The sequence below is a fragment of the Apodemus sylvaticus genome, chromosome X (assembly GCF_947179515.1).
Source record: "Apodemus sylvaticus chromosome X, mApoSyl1.1, whole genome shotgun sequence".
NCBI classification, from domain to species: domain Eukaryota; kingdom Metazoa; phylum Chordata; class Mammalia; order Rodentia; family Muridae; genus Apodemus; species Apodemus sylvaticus.
Window position 1 is genome coordinate 4502063 of NC_067495.1, and position 19299 is coordinate 4521361.

Consider the following 19299-nt stretch of genomic DNA (forward strand, 5'->3'; position numbering starts at 1 on the left):
GAAAATTAGGATAAAAATATTTCTCAGCCTTGTTGTGATAACCAAGGGGATTTGTGGGGTGCACTGTACATGAAACTAAGTACTCCATGGTGTATGGTAGTAACTGGTAATATAGATCCCTTAAACATATTGTCACATTGTGTTTACAAGCTGCTTCAAGTTTTGTCAGAGCCTATTATATTGTCTAGTGCTTTTAGGGCCAATACTGTTCATGCAATCATCTACAGTACGATTTATTGAACATAAACATCACCGGCCTTCTTAGAGAATGTATATTTTTTTTACAGCAAAATATGTTAAAGGTTCCAAACCCAACAAGGAAAGACCCACATGAGAAACAGTGTGCTTTGGATCTAGGACGCTCTAGAGAATGAGCTTTTTCTGACTCGTTGAGTGCTCAACCCCCCTGGGCCTTTATCATAGCATCGCTGTGGGTTCCCTGAAAAGTTCCCTCTTCTTCACTATCTTAATCACATCCTGACTGGACTCCAACTGCTAAATTTTCTAATTCTCTCCTCCAAAACTTCAGTGATGCCCTAAGCTATCCACATTTTGTTCTAATTAAATCCATTTTTGTACGTTTAATCTTCTTTTTTTGTCAGTTGTCTTACACACATTTTGACTGTCTTCCCCCGCCCCTCCAAAGCACACTGAACATAAGTTAAAAAAATTGCAAGGGATTTCCCAAAACATGCTTATATGTTGCTTAAGAATATTTTTGGAGTAGTTTTTCTATTTATAATTATAATGCAATACAGGCAGAAAGGACTATTTAGGCTTCTTGTCAGATACTATTGGATAGCTGACATTAAAAGACAGCACACTTTGTGGAATCTCATGTGTGAGTGTCAGTGAGTAATGCTGTATTTCCTTCCTAATTCTTTTGTTTAAGCCTGGCGTGCTCCTGAGGTTTATGTGGATTTACTGATAACAGCTGTTACTATGGTTGCATGTTGTTTCATTTATTGGACTGATGCTTGATAAGAAAAAGGTCATTGAATTGTCTGCAATCCTAAATTTAAGTAGAAAATAGGTTTTTATTCCTGTTGTGGGGGTGAAACTGGGAAACTAGAGTGAAACTGCAAGGAAACCTTGTGTTTCTAAACTGGTAAATGGGATGCTTCTATGCTATAGGTGTGGCCACTTGCAGTGAGGACTTCGGGGACCTTATACTGCCACCAACTAGAAGCCTTGATTCTGCCTCTAGGAACAGGGATAAAGAGATATATTGAGCCAAACAATGTCATGTTAAGTCAGCTTCTCTTGGAAAGGGGTTTTCTTTTTGAAAATTGTTACCAAATGGGAACTAAAGCCTCGGGTCATTATACTTCCACATTCATATTCATGGTCTAGGTTCAATGAGTTCTTACTAGCCCATAAGTTTCATGTATGTCTTCAAAACATGTCCATAGAAATATATCAAAATATATCCTTTATCACACAATAAGAGATGTCACCAGAGATGAGGCTGGCTATGAGTCAAGCACTGATGCTGGAGTGGAGTTGGCTTTTTCATTTTCTCTCAGTGTGGTCTTTTTGTGCTTTAGTTTGCTCAGGCATAAAATAAGGCTATCAAAGAACCTTTGCTCACTAGGTTGTTGGAATGAGCTTAGTGAATCAATGTACTATAAATTCTTCCTTTCCCCCCCTTTTAATGCTGTTCAGATGGAACTTAGAGTATCACATGATCCAGGAAAGTACTCTACCACTAAACCACATCATTAGCATAAATTAATACAAGGAAACACAACTGTAGTTTAAATGGAGTAGCCATTATCTGTGTTGCAGTAGTGGGGCCTAACATCACATAGTCGTTTTTGGAAAACAATAAAGGAGCTGTTTTATGTACCAATGGGGCACAGTAGCATTTTGACATTTCTTTGATTTTATTTGGTCCCATGTAGCAAGCAAGTAAATTCAATTTACCATAAGAGTAAATATCCTCTTCAATTCAAAATACCAATTTGCCATCTGTTCTTGGAGGCAGTTCTTCCTAAATTCTGTGAGTGGTTTTATTTCCTATTTTTATATTTGGCAATGCTATGGATAGAAACCCTGGGTATTCCACATACTAAGCAAACGGCATCCCTTTGAATCACAGCCATAGCCAAGAGTAGTTTGAAAATGCAGGGTCTTGTCTATTTTCTAATGACTGACAGAACAGTCCAGATGGGAGGATAGGTGGGGAAGAACTGGTTGGAGGAAAGTACAAACCATGATCAAGTTATATTATATAAGAAAAATATTTTTAATAGAAGGAAAAAAGCTTCTCTTTCAAAAGTGACCTCAGAAAAAGAGTTCCTGGCTTTAAGAGCTTAAGTACTAGAGCATGTCTAGGGTGTGTTTGTACAAATGACTATACACAGGTAGTCAATAAAAATTTGGACTAGATGAATAATGAAAGTACATGGATGGAAGCATTTCGTTCTTCAGTGGTCAGGCATATCTGAAATGAAAATGTACAAATGGTCAGTTTTAATGACCTTAGCTTTGAATTTTTTTTGCCAACTTTCAAAAGTCCAGTATTCTCAGTAATACCAGGTACTCTTCTCATAGTTAGACAGAAAATGGAATGTGGAGCTAGCATGGGGCACTTTTGGTTCCAGCAAATGGGTGTTCTTGTCTTGTATTTACATTAGGTTGTCTGGCCTATAATTTAGTTGTTAAAATATGGAACAAACACAGTACTCACTGATAAGTGGATATTAACCCAAAAGTTCAGAATACCCAAGATTCAAAGACCATATGAAGCCTAAGAAGAAGGAAGATCAAAATGTGGATGCTTCAGTGCTTCTTAGAAGGGGAAACAAAATACTCACAGGAGGAAATATGGAGACAAAGTGTGGGGCAGAAACTGAAGGAAAGGCCATCCAGAGACTGCCACACCTGGGGATCCATCCCATATACAGTCACCAAACCCAGATGTTATTGTAGATGCCAGGCAGTGTTTGGTGATGGAAGTCTGATATGACTGTCTCCTGAGAGTCTCTGCCAGAGCCTAACAAAGACTGATGCAGAAGCTTGCAGAGAACCATTGGTCCCCTGATGGAGGAGTTGGAGAAGGGTCTGAAGGAGCTAAGAGGATTTGCAGCTCCATGGAGGTGAAGAACAATGTTAACATGTCAGGCCTCGCGGAGCTCCCCGGGGACTGGACCAACAACCAAAGACTACACATGGAGCAACCCATGGTGCTGGCCATATATGTGGCAGAAGAGGGCCTTGTTGGGCATCATTTGGAGGAGAGGCCCTTGGGCCTGAGGAGGTTTGATGCCCCAGTGTAGGGGAATGCCAGGACAGGAGGACTGGTGGGGGTGGGTGAATGGGAGAGCACCCTTATAGAGGCAGGGGGAGGGGAATGGGATAGGGGGTTTCTGAAGGGGAGACCTGGAAAGGGGAAAATATTTGAAATGTAAAATATCCAATCAAAATATCATAAATAAAAAAGAAAAGAAAAATGCAAATAAAAATAAGAAAAATATGAATATTATTGATACAGTGACATGGAATGTTTGTTTAGATGAGATCTTCAGTGATAGTCAAATTTACTTTATTCTTTTTAGAATCCCTTGGTTTCCTAGATGGAGACTCTAGGCCTTTACAGAGAAGTCTTATGTACTCCTTAGTTGTATTGTAAGAGACTTCATGTGAATATGACGTTTCTTATTGACTGGTGGCATAAGGAGCATTCTGCTATCCTGTAACAGATTTGATCACAATATCTTCTTGTATTTCCTTCCCCCCAGGTATGGCAGCAGCCAAACTTCTGCATGACTGTGGCCTCAGTGTGATAGTTCTGGAAGCACGGGACCGTGTGGGAGGCAGGACTTATACAATTAGGGTAAGATACTGAGGATGAGGATAAGAAACATGGGTCAGAAGCTGTGCTTTTAGACTTTTGTAGTTCCTGAAAATCTTCATTATTGATCTTCTAAGACAGGGAACATAACTCTAGAATTTCCCTTATAGATCCTCTCCTTTTTCTCTTTTCTTCTTATTCTCTACCTAATCTTTGCCCCTCTTCTTCATAATCACTGTCACGATCATCATCACCATAACCATCATCATTATTGTTTATGCGTGCGGGGTTGTTCCATCCAGGGACTTGCATACATTAAGCACACAACACTTCTACTCCAAGCTTCTTTTTATCTCTGTTTCAACTCTTTCATCATTCACTCTGTTTCAGTCTTCTTACTTCATAGTTAGCACTATAGACCAAGAAATGGGAAGGTGGAAAAAGAAGTAAATTGTGTTGTAGTAGTAGCAAGAAAATGAATGGCTGTTTGGACTTTTCAACTCACTGTTTGAGTCTTCTCTAGCACAAACATAATTATTTCACCCATACAAACTAAATCTTGGGGGTAGAGGAGTAATCTCTTTTTGAATTTATTATTTTTTATTTTATTTTGAAACATCAAACCATAATTGTATTATGCTTTTGGAGTACAGTGTGATACTTACACAATGTGGATGATTAAATCAAGTTAATTGTTATCTCAGTCACTTGACAGTTTTGTGTCAACAGACTTGAAGTCTACTCTTTATTTGTTTTTTTTTAATATACATTGCATTGTTATCAAGCAGGAAGATCACAGTATGTATCAGAACTCAATACCTCCTCCCATCTTGCTGATTTGTATGCTTTGACCCATTTCCCCATTTCCTCTGCCCTAACATCCATACCCATAAGACCTCTAATACCACTGTTATATCCTTTACTTTTACAAGTTTGACTCATTTTAGATTCCACATACAAGTGATATGGTGTAAGACTTGCCTTTCTATGTTTGATTTATTTCACTTAGGTACATCTACATTGTGCTAAATGATAGTATTCCATTATGTGTATTGACAATAATTTTATTTGTCCATACAAAATAATGTCAGTGGGAATGTGTCCTATTGGGGAGGGCTAGACTGTAGGCAAGTATATCAACACAGACAAGTAGGGCTATTTCTGGTATAATTGACTAACAAGTACCTAGATTTGCTGGGGTGTAGTCAGAGATGTGTTCTTTTGTAAGAAATGGTCTCTGAAGTGTCTTTTACAGTCATCTTTATTTCCCCCCCATGGAAAAACAGAATAAAAATGTTAAATATGTGGACCTTGGAGGATCTTATGTTGGGCCGACCCAGAATCGAATCTTGCGATTGGCAAAAGAGCTAGGATTGGAGACCTATAAAGTTAATGAAGTTGAACGGCTGATCCACTTTGTAAAGGTAAGATGAATATGACTCCTGCAGTATTTTGATATTTTTACCATTGTTTAAATGTCAGTTAACATTATTATTCTTCTCTGGAAGTTGGTATAAAAGTGGCTCAATAACCAAATTCATCTCTTTCATGGTAATTTCATTGGCCCGCCTTCCTCCATGATTTATCTGCGTGTATCCTGTCTCTGTTTCCTAGGATCCTTTGTGACCAGTGGTTTCCTCCTCCACACATACCATATTCACAGGCCATGACCTATGAGCCGTTTCTTCTTTTTCTCTGTACCAACCAGGGATAACTCTTTTTCTTTTTTTCTTTTTTTTAAAATAAGGTAAATTTATTTTTTCTTTTTTTTTTTAGTCTTTTTTTTCTTTTTTATTTTCTATATTCTTTGTTTGCATTCCAAATGATTTCCCCTTTCCCAGTTCCCCCCTCCCCATAAGTCCCATAAGCCCTCTTCCCTCTCCCCCTTCCCTCCCCCCCTTCCCCAATCAACCCCCTCCCACTTCTCTGTCCTGGTAATCCCCTACAATGCTGCATCAAGCCTTTCCAGGACCAGGGCCCTCTTCTTCCTTCTTCTTGGTCCATCTTAACATCTGTATGTAGCTCTAATTTATGAGGGTTTAAGGAATGGATGGATGGAAAGCAGAAATTCTAGCAGCTTTAAAACAAATAGCCAACACCCTATTAATCCACAGAGAAAAGCGCCCCTGAGGACGGTTCACACTGACCACACCCCTCTGTGTGGCTTCCACTTCTCCCACTGTGACTCTTTCTGTCTCATAGCTCCCTATTCCTAGGCTTTCCCAGCATCCTCACTATGATCCCAAAGCCACTGATAACCTGTGATAAGCAAAGAATCCTCTCTTCTAGACCTCACTGTGAAGTCCCACAGAACTAATAGGAGGTGTTATCTGTGGACTTTGTGTGTGTGTTGGGGGTGGGTGGTTTGTTTGAGACAGGATCTAATTACGTAACCCAGCCTTGCCCTGGACTCTGGATCCTTCTCTTTCTACCTCCAGAGTGTACTGAGATTACAATTGTGAGCCACTCCACCTGCTCTGGTAGAGGTTTAATTATATCCTTCCTCTTTTCCTCAGTTGCTCCCACAGATAGGAGGAAGCAATAGAAACTTATTGTTCCAGGGTAAAAAAGAAAATCATTCCCTAAGAAAATGGAAGAAAGAGGAGTTGAGAGAATGGCTTGGGAGTATAGCACTTGCTAAGTATGTTTGAGTCCCTAGGTATATAAGCACATCCTAAACATGTATGACACTCTGTTTGCAAGCACATGCTAAGCATGTATGAGGCCCCAGGTTGGCTCCCCAGCACCACCCAACACTAAACCAAAACAACAAAATGAGGAAACTACTAACAGTTTTGATTTGTATAACAATGTAATGTCCTTATTTTTGTGTGATTTTATTAAGCACACATAACAGACCATGCATTGTGAATCATTAAGTAATAAAGAAATGAAGCAGATACTTGATTTGACATAATGCAGTACGAAATGATTGATCTTCCAATTATGTTTTATAAGCCTTGCCTTTTGTTTCTGTTGAAAAAGATTCACTTGAATTAGAAATGAAAATTCGACATGGTGATGGTGTGATTTGCTTAACAAAGGTAGACCCCAGTAAACTTCTTTATTGGGTTCTTTGCTTTTTAAAGGTGTTGTCAAACTGATCGGTTTTTAAAAATGTCTTCGTTATTCTGCCTGTGTGACTTGCAGAAATTGAATAATTGTGGCACCAAGATATATTAGATTTCTGCAGAGGACAAAAGAGATGCTCAGCGCTTACACTTGCCTTTCTCTCTCTGCGCATTGCAGGAGCTCAGTCGCTTCAGAGCTATGTTGAAGTAGGCTTTGTTTCATTCTGGTGATCTTAGAACTGTATTAAGCCCCTTGCTTGTGAAAGAATTCTTCCATTTATCAACTGTGGACATGCTATTACCCTTAAATCATTTTTCACAGTGGAAATATGCTTCTTTCTTAGACTATCCTACTAACCTGTGTTCAACCAAGAAAATATATATATAAACAATGATGCAGTGTCCTGGACTTAATACGGGGCAAAAAAAAAATTCATATTCCAATAGTACTCTTCATGAAATTTAAAGTAAGTGTTAATGTTTTGTAATTATTACAAAAGTAAAGCATGCGAGCTGTGAAATTGTAATTAGAAAGTATAAGTACAGAGAAAGCAGTATTAAAAAAGAAATGCTCCATTATCTTTTGTTAAAAATAAAATCACACTTTCAAATAGTCTATTGCTTCCTAGACTTTTGTAGTTCAGGACTGCTGTTGTCTGACCTCTGCTGGAGGAAACAGGAAATATCTCTGAATTTTAAAATGTCACATGGATATGCATAAGGATATGAGTGTGGTATACTAACCTAATCACAAATTAGTTCTCACTAGTGAGAGAAACTGAATCATTAATGACACTGAGGTTCTGCAGTGTGGACAAGCTGCCACACTGAGGACCTACATGAGAAAACAACTAGTTCCCTATTTTGCATCTTCCATGCCCTTGGCCACGGGACACCTTTTTTTTTTTTTTTTTTAACTTGCAAAAAAAAAAAAAAATCTCAGATTGCGATGTTTGCTTCTGAGATTATTAGCAGCAATCATTCTTCTCCTGTATGCCCAAGATGAGGTGTTTTTCCTCAAAAGAGGATGGCTCCCACAATCAGGAATGCTCTAGTACTTATAGGATACATTATCAGCTGGTAGATGGGTTTCTTCCTTTTTAATTTAATAGATTTTTATTCTTCTCTCACACATTACATCCTGACCTCAGTTTTCCCTTCCTCCTCTCTCCCCAGTCTGTTCTCCCATCTCCAATCTCCCCCATATCCAATCCTCCATTTCCCTTCAGAAAAGAGAAGATTTTTTTCAGGGATGTCGGACAAATATGACATATCAAGTTACAATAAGACACATCCCCTCATAATAAGGCTAGGCAGGGGAGCCCAGTAGGAAGGAAAGGACCTCAAAAGCAGTCTAAAGAGTCAAAGACAGCCTGTGGTTCTCTTCCTGCTTTCTCCCTCATCCCTGGTGTGATGAGCAGGCCTATGTACTGTCTAGGTATATTCTCTCCAAACTATGTGTACCTAAATTGTTCCATTCTTTTAGAGTTACTATAGATTTGGTTTTTTTTTTTTTCTTCCCCGAGACAGGGTTTCTCTGTGTAGCCCTGGCTGTCCTGGAACTCACTCTGTAGACCAGGCTAGCCTTGAACTCAGAAATCCACCTGCCTCTGCCTCCCAAGTGCTGGAATCACATGTGTGCACCACCACAACCTGGCTGTAGATTTGTTTTATGTGGTTAAAATGTGATTTTTCCAAAAATGGCTTTTCATTAAAAAAAAGTAATACCAACGTTACTGAGATTATCAGCAGAAAAAAAAAAGGTCATTTCAGGTCAAATTGATATAATTTACAAGGTGTTTTTAAGTACAGTATGTCATAATGAAACCCATTATTTGTATAATTACTAAATGCTACAAAACTAACAAAGTTATTGATATAGTCATTAGTTCTTAGAAATTATTGTTAATAATCTACTGATATCCTGATAATTTCTTATGATGTCATTTAGAAGACAGATGTCTAGAGGGCTTGGAAATGACTATTTCCCTTTAAAAATATCACAGTTTGAAAGAAAAAGTTATAATAGAACCCTTTTTAGGGAGACTTGCTGTATTTTGTGCTTCTGCCTCATTCTCTATCACTGAGTACATGTCTTTATATGTACAGATAAGTGATTGCTTTGTTGTTTGGTTGTTGTTCTTTTGAATTCCTACCTTGAAGATTTTGGAGAGGATTTTGAGGCTATCAGTAAATGAAATTTCTCTGTTTCAGAAGTTTTCAGGTGGATGAGAATTAAAACTAAATTTAAGCACCCATGAAACCACTTTAGGACTGAAAGCTGATATAATAAGTGATTGGCTAATGTAAAGATGTAATGTGACTTAATATTAAAAGTAAAATTTCATACTGGTACTTGTTTCTATTAAGGCTTCCATTAAGGAAAGAAACTGAACAAAAAGGCACACTGGGCTTGACTTGCGTGTCTATGGACAGAAGCAAATTCACTGTTAAAGTCCTTTTTTTGGTGTTGTTCTTCAGTGCTACTGAACCACATGATGAGGAGACCTCTCACTATTGGATTCTGTGTTTGTTTCTGTAATAACTGCAGTTGCCTAAACAATCCTGAGGTAGAAGGGAGAACTTGGCTCAGCTCCTCAGTCTTGTTGACAACTCCAAAATCCACTTGAAAACTTGGTACATGAAAATTATGTAAAGACAGAGAGGACACAGCATAGATCTCCCTCCTTAATTCACTGTCAGTGAAAGTCCTCAGCTGTCTCTTGGTATTGAAGAATGGCAACAGAATTAGAGTAGGAATACTGAGAGATAAAGTATTCAAATGACAGTTGCATTTAACAAATGGAAATTGTCCTGCTGTATATAGGACCTGTTGCATTCACCCTGGCTGGAAGTGTCTTATTGTATCCAGGTCCTTGATTTTCCATTCTCCATGATTGTATACACAGTAATGTGAAGCCAAGGATGCCTGGATCAAGTTCCAAAATGCACATGCTTTCCTCTTCATGATAGAAGGCTCCTGAGGCAAGTGAGAGGGACTCTTGATTTTACCAAGGAACTGCTGATCTTTTTTGTATGACCAAGTCAAGTCTGTTGGCCCTAATACTCTGTGAAGTTTGAGGTGGGATTAATGAATAATTCTCTTTCAATTCCAACCCGACTCCATTTCACAGCTTAATCATGGGAAAGAAGTATGGGTTACCATCATTGAAGAATTTTTTTCGTAAGGAAAATGTGGGGAATAGTAATTTCCTCTGTAGCAAGTGTAACCTATTTGTCTAGTGATCATTATGAAGCTTTTGCTGTTATTATGGAAACTGAAATGCTTGCTATGTTCAGTAGAGAATACACGTTGCTCTTCAGCATGTAACGATTTGCTGATAATTATGCCTTAGGTGGTGGAATTACAGTACCATTGCGTGATATGTGATAAATTCCTTCTAGTATTTCAAGGTTTCTGTAAAGATATTAGGTTTCGATAAACATATTCTTTATGCACACACATACATGCATAAGCTTAACAGTGACTAGAGCTGTGGAAAACACAGAATCATTTGATTGAGGTGTAAAGTAGGTAATTCGAAGAAATTGGTGATGGTAGTGATGTTTCCTAAGAGAAATGGAAGTGGGACTTAGATTTTGGGTAGAGGTTTATGCATTTGTACCGGGTAATTACGGAATATGAACTAATGAATCCAAGCATGGCTCTCCCAGAGACCATAGATAAGGGGCTTTGGCAGCTTGTGGTACAAAGAAGTGACAGGAAGGGCAAAATGGCCTCAGTCTGTTACTATTATTTGTCAAACACTTTGCCCTGGCAGCCTGTAGGAAGGTTTAGAAATGGGTTTCCAGGCTGTTTGCTGTATGAACTGTGTCTTCCATCTAACTTCTGATGCTATCTTATAAGGACATAAACTTTAAAGAAACTGGGTGGAACATGTCAAAAGTTTATTATTTCATTTTATTTTGCAGGATAGGGGGAAGGGCTTTTTGCTAATTCTTTCTGATCTCTGGCACTCACTTACCTTCCTACCAAACCTGTCTTCTCACCTATTGGAAAAATCATACTTCATATCCTCCTTTTTGGGTATGTGGGATGCGAAAGGAGAAAAACAATCAGTAGTCTTATCTAACTGTAATGCCTATGAACTACAACTAGGACCAGAATGTCAAGCTATCCCCCAAAGGTACTGTACTGACTGGTTTTGTGTGTCAACTTGACACAGGCTGGAGTTATCACAGAGAAAGGAGCTTCAGTTGGGGAAGTGCCTCCATGAGATCCAGCTGTGGGGCATTTTCTCAATTAGTGATCAAGGGGGAGGGCCCCTTGTGGATGGTGCCATCCCTGGGCTGGTATTCTTGGGTCCTATAAGAGAGCAGGCTGAGCAAGCCAGGGGAAGCAAGCCAGTAAGGAACATCCCTCCATGGCCTCTGCATCAGCTCCTGCTTCCTGACCTGCTTGAGTTCCAGCCCTGAATTCCTTTAGTGATGAACAGCAATGTGGAAGTGTAAGCTCAATAAACCCTTTCCTCCCCAACTTGCTTCTTGGTCATGACATTTGTGCAGGAATAGAAACCCTGACTAAGACAGGTACAATAGTGGCATTTGCATCCTAAAGATAACAAGCAGGTGTCTAATTGGCTTTAAGGCCTGCTCAGTAGGGAACTAATGACTGATACTGTAAACCTAGCCAAGTACTCATGACTGCTGACCCTGTGGCCCTTAGAGGAGAACTTACTATCACCATTTTCATAAACCATAAAATTCAAAATTCCGAATTATAATTTTCAGAAATTATAATTTCTAAGTGCATTCTAGATACTTATCATTATATCAAAAGTAAATGTAGCTCTCATCTCTCATGAAAGAAGCATTTTCTTGCAGTATGTGGAAACCGTTACAGGAAACCACAGCTTTCTGTACTCAAAATGCAAAGATCAAATGGCTTGGGGCAGCCAGCTCCAATTGATATAGCTACAACACAATCCTTATACTTGCAGCTCAGGGAACATTATCGAAGAGGGGATGGAAAGATTTTAAGATTCAGGGGACCAGAATGGCTCCTTTGAGATAGTAGTTTCTAAATAGGATAGAGAAGCTGTATCAGGAAATTTCAATAGCATGGTTGCCTAAACAAGACCTGAAAAATGACAGTACCAATTGACATGCTAATGTGAGTGCAGTAAATCTCACAGCTAGATGGAAGAGCTACAGGCAAACAATGGTTTCTGAGAAGGGGAGAAACAGTCTTCTTCAGGGACAACCCCTTGATAATTTATCCAATTCCAAGCAGTCAGCCTTAACCTGTTCCCATACTAAATGTACTCAACAGGTATTTATAAATGTATTTCTAGCAATAGTAATTAAAGAATAAAAGGGGATGAAGTTGAGGACTTGGAAGGAGGAAAGTGATGGAAATAATATACAGAAAGTACTTGCATATTAAATTCTTAAATAAGTTTTTAAAAAGCTCTTCTTTCCTTAAAACTTCCCTCAAGAACATTAACTCATAATCTTTTAAACTTGGTGATGAGGGAATTTTAAGGTTCCTAAAAATGGCTACGTGATCTCTAAAGCTATACAATTGCTATGAACAAATGCACTGTCATTTAAGATGATAATCTCTAACAATCCTTTCAGTAGTTTCTTGACAACTCAAACATTGCAAGTACTTGGTCTGTTTCCAAGTTAGACTTGCAACACATTTCTTCTTTATCCTCTTTTTGTTTGTTTGTTTTGCTCTGTTCTGTTTTGTTTTGCTTTGTTTGGAGAGAACAACGTATTATGAATCCTAGACTAACCACAAAGTCACCATTTTCCTGCCTAATCATGAGAGGTGCTGGGATTACAGGCATGGGCCACCTTCCAGCCAACAGCTCTCCCAGTGCTCTGCCTCTTTCTCTACCCTTCAACGCAGTGGTCCCTGTTTCTAGCTGCTTGAATCTTTTGCCCTAGTAATGTCCCATTTCTAACATCATCAATTTATGATTCAAAGTTGGCTCTAGGAATGGCTCAGCTTTGGTGAGATTAGGGTTAAACCCATTAAATTAGCTTAGATATGAAGAAAGAAAGGAACTGACTAGTGTAACCCAGAATATAACTGATATAAAAAGCCTTTCTATTGCTAACAATTATGCAGTTAACAAAATCAGAATGCAAGAAGTTGTGAAGGACATTTCCTTTTAGCTTTTGTAGGATGATATCCAGGCACAGCAATGCTAAACATGTACTTCATAAAAACGGACACGAAAGTCTCTTAGTGAATTTCATGATCTTTTGACTTAATACTACAGAGTCTTTCTGGAGAGTACAAAATGTGTATTGAAGTCCATCACTTCCTTTTGTTCTGTTCAGTTTGTGTCTCTTCCATTAAATTCGACGGCATGGATGTTACATCCTTGTTACAAAAGGGACTCAGTTCTCAGATTATTTCTCTGTGCTTTCTTGCCTTCTCTCTTTCTTCAATTCTTTGCCTCATTTTCCTCTGTAATCTCCCATTTGTGTATCTATCTGTAAAAAAAATCATCTACTCATTTCCCTACCCATCTTCCTATCATGTAGAGACTCCTGCAGAGGCCTGCAATGCTATACACTGAAATGTATGGTGGTTTTTTCAGTTTTTGTCGTGTGAGGGGATATGTTGCTTTCTTTTGGTATCGCTCCTTTTTTCCCATCAAGACCTCCTGTCATGTTAGTTTTAAAAATGTAATTAAACACAGGCTTTAGTGAGCTCATGATTTGTGAAAAGAAGTTGGGTCACTGTTTGCAGCAGAGCTCTGTGCCCCTCCCATGTCTAGGCATCAGTCTCCTCAGTTCCATGGCCATTAACGATAACCAGGCTACTTCTATGTGTTTACACTCTCCAGATGCCAAAACAGCTGCTCTAAAGCAAAATATCAAAGGCTCCTATCTTGGTATTACTAGGTGACAGAATTTCCTAGTCTCCTGTCTCTGTCTCTGTCCCTATGTCTGTCTGTCTGTCTGTCTATACTTATTTTCTCTGTCTCTCTGTCTCTGTCTCTGTCTCTCTGTCTCTCTCTCCCCACCCCCGTGTGTTCTCTAGCCCCCTTGACATTGTCAGCATCATTAATTATCACCAATGAACTTCTGAGTCATCTTTCCATCTTGCACTTTTCTCTTTAAAGTGTTTATTTGTGTGTGTGTGAGTGTGTGTGTGTGTGTGTGTGTGTGTGTTCGCATGCACGTGTGTGCATATGTGAGTGCAGGTGCCCACAGAATACAGAAGAGGACATCTGATCCACTGGAATTACCGGTGTGGTTGTCAGCTGCCTATTGAAGGTGTTGGGAGCTAAACTCCTCTGCAATAGCAATGTGTGATGTTAACCCTCGAGCCTGAAAAACATACTTTTCTCATTTTTGGCCTCTAGTATGAGACATCAGGTAGGATCAAGATTTTCAAATCCTTTTTACAAGTAAACCAAGCCAGTAAATTCCTCCTAAAAATATTTTCACAAGCTCCTTGGACACTGCCTGGGAGTTGATGCTTTAAATCCAGTCTTCCTTCCTCTGTTTCCTGAGTTATGAATAAGCTAGGAGATTAGCATTTGGCCGCAGCTAAACTCACATGCCCAGCCTAAACTGATCATAGAAAAGAAACAAATGTCCTTTTCTGGTTGTGTTAACTTCTAAATTTCCTTCCATTTTGCTTTGATTTCTTTAGACTAGAGTAGAATATGGTTATGATTAGTTCAATTGAGAATTTTTCCTTAGGTTACCAAGGGAAGTCATTGCTGATATTCTTATGGAGCTAAGCTCAGAGCAGTGAAATACATTCATTTTAATTTCTTTATAGATGTATATACATAAATATATACATCTATATATAATGAGTTATAGATATGTATGTATATGATGCATATATAATGAGTTCTGTGTGTATATATATAAAACATTATAATAGGTTAAATCTGTCTTGTCTATTAAAAATAAAATCTATTCATATAAATAATTTAAAGTTCCATAGAAGTCTTAATAGTAGGTCAAAAGAAAAGCACTGGCTGCTCTTCAAGAGGAAATGGAGTTAAATCTAGCACCCACATGGTGGCTCATGACAGTCTGAATTGTTTCTTGGGGATCTGAATCTCTTCTGCCTTCTGCAGACACAAGGCAAGCATGTGGTATAAAGAGATAAATGAAAGCAAAACACCAGTACACATGCAATTTTTAAATTTTTTTGTGATACAATATTTCCTTTCCTTCCCTTTCCTCTCTCTAAATTCTCCCACATGCCCACCCTGACTCTCCTTCAAGTTCATGACGAATTCTTATTGTAGAAAATACTAAATAGGATCAAAGTGCTGTTTGTGATGATTGTCTTCAATATGATCTTAGGAGAGGCCAATAAGGAAAGAGTACAGAAGGTGAAGGCCCTTGTCACCCTTTTTTTTTCTTCAGAATGTGTGGTGTGTGAACAATCATGTGTGAAAATGCTGCAGAGGGACTTAGATCTCTGCACTGCTGATCTTTACCATTTCCTCCTTTTCAAGTTGGTAAATGTTAAGGTCAGATACTCAAGACACCTTCTTACCATGTGCAAATTAGAAAAAAAAAACACCACAATGCCTAAGCACCTATAACACAGGCTACTGCATAAAAGTAAGTGTGTGCCTAACAGTTGAGGCTTCTGTTCAAAATTGAACACAATAAATGAAATAACTGACATAGTTTGCGATTTTGCTATTTGCAAAATCTAAGTATTGCATATGCCTTAAATATTTAAAGGTCCCGTGGTTAGTATCAACTATCCTTATAAATGAGGGTGTTGAAGCACAAAGCACTTATGTGACCTAGTACAGATCTCTAAGCTCAGGTAAGTGATAGAAAGGGATTCAACAGGATATTATAGAGCTAAAGGCCTCTATCCACTAAGGCTTCATGAGGTCAAGAGATGGTGGGACCCTTATGGGATTATGTCTAATCAATGTATCACTGAGTTATAGGAAAGCTACTCTTTGAAGAATTTAAAGTAGTTCTCACAGAAACTTGTGTTGTTCCTTTGAGTACTGGCTGCTCTAAGAGAGCAAGACTGGCACCAGAGAAATTCCTCAACATGTAATGTTAAGTCTGACTACCAGATTTCCTTTCCCAAGGCAAATGGTGGAGGGAGGGAACCCACTCCTGCAAATTGACCTCCACACACTTGACACTTTGGCATGAGTGTGCACGTGCGTGCACACACAGACACAGACACAGACACAGACACACACACACACACACACACAGAGACACACAGACACACAGACACACACACAGACACACACAGAGACACAGACACACACAGAGACACAGACACAGACACACACAAGACACACACACACACACACACACACACACACACACGCAGTGTAATAACGAACCCAAACTGAGAGCTGGGAAAATGCCCGTGCAATATTCCTGACTATTCAAAGCTATAATAAATTAACCTTTTCTTCTTCATAAAATACCTCTGAGGTGTTTTGTTTGTAGCAACAGAAAACACACATACACAATATTAAGCCATAACATTCCATACACAGCCTGGGAGCTTAAAAAGTATTAAAGCTATTAATTCCAAGGAGCGTTCTGGCTCTCTGTGTCACATGAGACAAACATAGAATATACATGTATCTTAGGTGGGATATACATGGGTCTTAGCTAGTTTGTACATACCTTATGTTCACGTGCTATTACAACGTATAAACATACAGTTGGAAGTTGGAGGAGACACTATTTTACTTATATCATTTTTCAACAGCAGGGAGATGACAAACTATATATTTAAGAGAGACCTATGTGCAGTAGCTTTTGTAGTAGGCTTTGAAGAGTGCCTCTATGATACTGAGTGACATTGATCCTTTGGATTAGAAAGGATGCGAGTCCATCTAAAAACAACAGCTTGCTTTTAAGCTGCCTCTTCCTTCTGAGGTCAGAATAGCTATGCTGCTTCTATTTTGAGGATCTCATCTTTTTCCCTGATTAGTTCCAGGCCTTTCTTGCAGAGTCCTGTTGACATCTTGTTTATGTATTCAGATCAGAGCTAAAGTTTCTTGACTATATAATTCTGGGAGCAAAACCAGTAAAAAAAATTAAAGTTATTAGTAGAGTGAATAAAATTTGATCCTTATCATAGCCTAGAAGTGCCTAAAAGTTATTCCCCTATCAACTTCCTAACTAGGCTCTATTCCTGCCATTCTTGCTATTATGTTTTAAACAGGATTTTGCAGTGTTGTGAAGGCTGATTACAAACTCATAATTTTTTTGCATTCATCTGGAGAGTAGGATTACAGGCATGGACTAAAAATTGTGTTTAAGTCACAGCATTAATTTTTACTCTGCTGTTCTTTCACTTTTAACATATTAATATTTATTTATTTGTTTATTTATTTATTTGTTTGTTTATTTATGTTTTTTGAGACTTTGTTTCTCTACATAGTCCTGGAACTCACCATACAAACCTCAAACTCATAGGCATGCACCTGCTTCTGCTTCCTGAATGTTTGTATTAAAGATATGCAACACCACACCCAGCTCAAGATTAATATGATTTAATTATGTACATGCATATGTGTGCATGTGTATTTGTATGTGCATATGAGTACAGGTGCTTGTGGGAGCCAGAAAAGACTGTTGGATCCTGTCTTAGGGTTTCATTACTGTGAAGCAACACCATGATCGTGGCAACTGTTATTTATTTTGGGCTAGGTTATATTTTCAGAGCAGTATAGCAGCATCCAGACAGATGTGCTGGAGAAGAAGCTGAGAGTTCTATACATTGATCTGACTGCAGCCAGGAGAGACTACTATGCAGGTGCTGAAAACCAAACCTTGTTTCTGTAGGAGATCAGTATGTGCTCTTAATTGCTGATCCAAATTCCTGGCCCCTATTTACTCATCTTTAACGCAGAGTTTTACTAAATAGCCCAGAAATTTGATACGTAATCTGTGGTGGTCCAAGATTTATAGTCTCTTGCCTCATCTTACCAAGTGTTGAGATTAAAGGTGTGCACCACCACACCCAGCTTCACTATGATCTTTTGTGTGCCAAATTTATTCCTATCTCCTGGGCTTTGCACTTTGAAAATGAATAAATGTGGCTAGCCAGTCTTGTTCCAGTGGAGAAGATGGGGGTCCCATGTTCCATTACCTTTGAGTCTGGGAGGATTCTGTTACTGTTTTGACTAGAAGGACTTGACAAATGTGATACTGTTCCAATTTGGGCACAATTTTAGGAAAATGGCATGTTTCACTTCTCTGTAGAATACTCAAAACTCAGAACCCTGAGATACGTATATCATAGGAAATGTCCAAATAGTCTGAAAGTACCAAGCTAGAGAGGCTACACATGGACACCCCAATTACCTAATGAATAAAGCCTTTCAGCATTTTGTATCATAATATGAGCATCAGGACTGAAGCTATCCTGTATGTCCAAGCTGAACCCAGATCCCAAAAGTCTAGCCATACCGCTATCTGACAAGGCTTCTCAAGCAACAACCACCAAGCTGTGCCCATTGAACTCCCATGGAAACTGTGAGCCATAATTAAACGAGCTTTTAAAGCCAGGTCATTGTGGGGCTATTTCTCTATGCAGCAGTGGATTACCTAAACATTCTTGTTACTCCCTCCACTTGGAAAGGCATTTCCTAGTCATCTTAAGGAATACCCTGCTCTACCCTAGCTGGTATTTTGTATCCTCAAGTTACCATGTGTGTGTGCATGAATGTGTGTGTGTGTGTGTGTATAAGCATATATATCATATTATGTACCTATATACACAATACAAAGTTTATCCTACTCACACTGTGCGCACCTTTCTGCCTCCTGGACAACATGGAATGAACAGCTTTTGTTTGCTATTATGCTCCCCCTTACCACAGGCCCAGAAGCAAGGGAGCCAGCAAACCATGAACTAAAAACTCTGAAACTGAGCCAAACCATCTTTCCACCTTAAAACAGTTTCTTGTATTTTTCACAATGGCAAACATATTGTCTCTGCTTTATTGTTTTGTCATTAGATGACGTCTTTTAAAACAGGAACCTATAGAATTGGCTCAGCTATTGACAAAAAGCATTTGTGGCTCTTACAGAGGACTTAGATTCTCTCAGTTCAAAACTACCAGTTTTTTTGGTTCTGCGGGATATATTGCCCTCTTCTGGCTTTTATGGGTACTGCATATATGTGGTGCACATACACATAAATGAAAGTAGATAAAATTTTTAAAAAAGCTTGAAGTTATATGATATACATATTTGTGTCTCACCTTCTCTTTCCTGGCACTAGTTCCAGTATGTAAGAATCAAATAAATATATATAATATATCTTACATTATATAATAGTATATTTTGTAAGATCTATAATTATTAATATAAACACAATGTTATATATCACATATATAACATCGTATTAAATAATAACATATAATATCAAATATTAATTTAATATTAATTTAACAATATTAAATATTAATATAA

The 19299-nt window shown here is 38.5% G+C and overlaps 1 protein-coding gene across 1 annotated transcript in view; it reads left to right on the forward strand.

The window, feature by feature from the left end:
• Positions 1–19299, forward strand: part of Maob (monoamine oxidase B) — a 102828-nt gene that overhangs the window by 40022 nt on the left and 43507 nt on the right. The window contains exons 2-3 of the mRNA XM_052171269.1: positions 3744–3838; positions 5083–5220. Of these exons, the coding sequence (XP_052027229.1) occupies positions 3744–3838; positions 5083–5220 (233 nt within the window). The remainder of the gene's footprint in view (positions 1–3743; positions 3839–5082; positions 5221–19299) is intronic.